Here is a 3781-nt window from a genome sequence, read left to right on the forward strand (position 1 = left end):
TAGTTATTAAAAGATATCTTTTTTATATATATATACTTAAACTGTAGTTGGAGTTATTTGTTTAATTTTTATATGATTTTTTTTTATCTAAGTTACTTTATATTTTTATCAAATATTGAACTTCTAATACGACTATTTTATAAACATTATTTTCACCTCAAACACGAAATCATAACTCTGCCAATACAAGTCTTGATTTGATATTAATGTTGACCTTACTTGGACGGACCATATTTACAATTACAAAGACAAAGATAAAAAGGCATAAGTCCATAAGCAAACAAGCTCCGATTCTGCCGGCCAACTTGCTCTGCGGAAGCATATGCCCTAAAGCATATTCTGCACCTACATACCATGAACAAGAAAAAACGTTGCCGGATTCAATATTCTGCCTCACCAATCTGTTATAAGAGGAAAGAGTCTAGGACTATCAAACAACATTAGGGATTAAAAAAATTGATGGATGAGCCTAAGGTTGTTCTCGTCACCGGCTGTGCCAAAGGGGGCATTGGATATGAATATTGCCGGGCATTAGCAGAGCACAACTGCCGGGTGGTTGCCTCTGACATCCCTCGACGAATGGATGACATGTTGGACTTCAATGCCGATAACATTGAAACGATAGAGCTCGATGTTTCATCAAACGAGAGCGTGTCATCAGCTGTGAATTCTGTTATATCCAAGTATGGTCACATTGATGTACTGATAAACAATGCTGGCATAGGAAGCACCGGCCCCTTAGCTGAGCTTTCTCTAGATGCAATCAAGAAAGCTTGGGAAATCAACACATTGGGGCAGCTGAGAATGGTGCAACAAATTGTTCCCCACATGGCTTCGCGGCGCAGGGGGTGTATAGTCAATGTAGGGAGTGTGGTCGGGAGAGTGCCAACCCCATGGGCAGGGTCCTATTGTTCTAGCAAGGCAGCTGTTCATGCCATGACCAATTCTTTGCGTGTTGAGTTAAGGCCCTTCGGTATCAATGTGGTACTTGTGGTGCCTGGTGCTGTGAGATCAAATTTTGGAAGCTCTAGCCTGGAGAGGCTGGGAGATCATGATTGGAAACTTTATAAGGAATTCAAGGAGGCCATTGCTGAGCGAGCCAGGGCTTCCCAAGGTTCCAAGGCAACGGATGCCACAATGTTTGCAAGACATGTGGCAAAGAAGGTTTTGAGTCCTAAACCACCGAAGCAGATAGTATTTGGTCACATGACTGGTTTGTTTGCTGTGCTTTCATTGTCTCCACTTTGGGTCAGAGATCTGTTCTTTAGTACTCGTTTCAATCTAAACAAGAGGGTCTAAGGAACTACAAATGATGTATCGGCTAATCAAGTTAATAACGAGTGAGCGTAATAGCAGATCATACCACGTCGGAATAATATCGTACGTTATTGTAAGTTTAATGTGTTATATGATCAAAGATACTGAAATCCCCAAAGAAAAATTTGCTCGATCCACATTTATTAAGCTTGAGAAAGCCAATTTCTCTTGTGTTTTACAGTGTTCATTTATATTAGAGGATATTTGATTTCGAATTTAGCAAAACTTTCTTTTCTTACAAAGAGGTATATAAGCATCAAGTTAAAACTTATGTTTAATTAGAACTTATGAAATTAGGCGTAGTAAGAATTTCCCTTAATTATGACTTTAACTATTAGTAGTACAGCTAAGTGTCAAGTTAGGGTGGTTAAACACAAAAGTTAGGTGCCCCCTGTTCCCATCTCAGAGGGTACAGTGGTCCTCGTAAGGCAGAAGTAACGGCACTCGAGAGATAGCCAACCAAGTTCGTAATAACCAAAGGGTTAATGACAGGCCCATTGGAAGCGGACACGAAGAGGAAAAGAAGCACCACAAAGCCAAAGCCCTTCCCCATCTGCCTCCCACCAAGAGGGTCTGTCATCTGTGACAATGAAAGAAAGCAAACCCTGCTGATGCAGCAGCACAATGCTTCTTTGTTATTGTTAGTCCATGCACTATTTCTAGTAAAACTTACTGGCCTCTAGTGCTTGTTTTGGTGGATTTTCTCATCATTACTACAATCAAAAAAGATGGGAGGGGGGTACCCCCCCAAGTCCTCTGTTACATCTTTCCCTCTCAAAAACTCTTCCCCACTCTCTTTTCAAACAAAATCATTCTCTCTGGAAATTCTGTCTCCATGAGTTTGGCTATAGTCATGCATATTTTCCATGCAAAATATATATATTACTATACAATGAAATTATTGACTCCAACATACCATGGTACGGACACTCCCTCTCAAAATAAAATCCAATTCCATTCTTGAATCTTACCCTTTAAAATGTTTACTAGGTTGTAGCCTGAATTCTCTATGAAACATAGTCCCGACTCCGGCGCCGACAACACTTACTTCTCTGTTTCGGCTGCTATAACAATAACGTGGTTTCAAATTTTAAATGCTCATGATAGGAAGAACTTATCTAGACAGTCAGATTATGATTAAAATTAATTATAACAACAACAGACCGCACGACAAACGAACAAGCAAGAAGACTTTAATCCTTCCTTTTATCAACTTCCCAGTTCCATCCATACCCATAGCCTTCCCTAAAATAGTTGCTACAGTCTAATATTGTCAGCCACAATAACAATAATAATTTGAGAAATTATCATTTCTTTTTCTTCCTTAATGGGATGGATGTTCACACCTTTTTTTTTATACCTACATGTTTGCGTTGAAATTTCTCAATCTGTGGTTCCACAGTCATCCCCCACGAAACGAGAATATATATTTTTTTCCCTGGAAAAAGTCGAAGGACGGTTGCATTTAATGCAGCAATTAAAGACAAAAGAAGGGAGCCAATGGCCAAGGAAGCCTTTAAACTGGAAAAAAGATTAAACACAGCCAAACTTGGGTTAGCAAATATTCTCCCCAGTATTAAAAGGCTTTATTGAGACAATCCGATATAAAGTGTTCATCCCACAAAAAGCATGCTCTTTTAGGGGCCCCTTCACTCATCATTTGAGGAATATCAACTTTGAGACAAAGTTTGCCTTGTACCATCCTCTCTATTTCTAGCTATCTCTTTGTCTTTTGCCATTGAAGCTTAATCAAATTAAACCAAGCATCAACAATTCTCTTCTTTCATGTTGAAATCAGAAGTTAATTTTCTTATTAAAAACATGAAAAAAAAAAAGGAGGGGGGGGGGGGATTTAAATGCTATGTTATCTCACCCTTTTGTTCATTTTTTCCCATAATTTCTTTTTATTTTCTCTATAATTCTCTAAATAGATGAATAAAGAAATGAAAGGATGGGTCTTGTACCTTGGCCAGTTTAGCTTCCCTCCACGTTTATCACAGTGACCCACCTCTCACTTTTTGTCTGGAGGCAAGTGTTGACTACAACTAAAGCCTTAGATAAAGCAAAAATAAAAGATTTTCTACTGTATCTTGCACATCAATAATTCTGAATTTTAATTCTGATAGCTCGAACATGGTCATAGATATACCAAAATAAATCCCATTGGGCCATACTTCTTTAGTCAATTTTGATCATAAAGCAAAGTAAATGCAGTATTTTTCTCTGCTGCTTCTAATATATCCTTTTTCTGCCTTTTTTTTTTCTTTTCTTTATTATTATTCAATTGCATTATCTTTATTTATTCTTTAAGGAACTGTACAGCCAAAAGTGCATGCATTGATTCATTATGCTAAAGTTTGATGGCACATAAGGTTGATATTTAAGACTATAACAAAAAAGAGAAAGAGGCAGACAAGACAGGGTGGGGGTTGATTTTCCAAACTCTCCCTTGGTTTTCTTTCCA

General features: G+C 38.1%; 1 protein-coding gene across 1 annotated transcript; it reads left to right on the plus strand.

Annotated features, from left to right (window-relative positions):
- The first annotated feature begins 459 nt into the window (after nucleotides 1-459).
- Nucleotides 460-1365, plus strand: LOC18611332 (short-chain dehydrogenase ptmH-like). The gene has a single exon (XM_007047541.3). The coding sequence runs from the start codon at nucleotides 460-462 to the stop codon at nucleotides 1297-1299; it is 840 nt and encodes a 279-aa protein (XP_007047603.1). The 3' UTR covers nucleotides 1300-1365.
- Nucleotides 1366-3781: the final 2416 nt, after the last annotated feature.

This window comes from Theobroma cacao, chromosome 1, assembly GCF_053813885.1.
Source record: "Theobroma cacao isolate CCN51 chromosome 1, ASM5381388v1, whole genome shotgun sequence".
In the NCBI taxonomy this organism is placed as follows: Eukaryota; Viridiplantae; Streptophyta; class Magnoliopsida; order Malvales; family Malvaceae; genus Theobroma; species Theobroma cacao.

Coding starts and splice junctions, on each gene's coding strand:
- LOC18611332 (XM_007047541.3), top strand. CDS start 460: ATGGATGAGCCTAAGGTTGTTCTCGTCACCGGCTGTGCCAAAGGGGGC.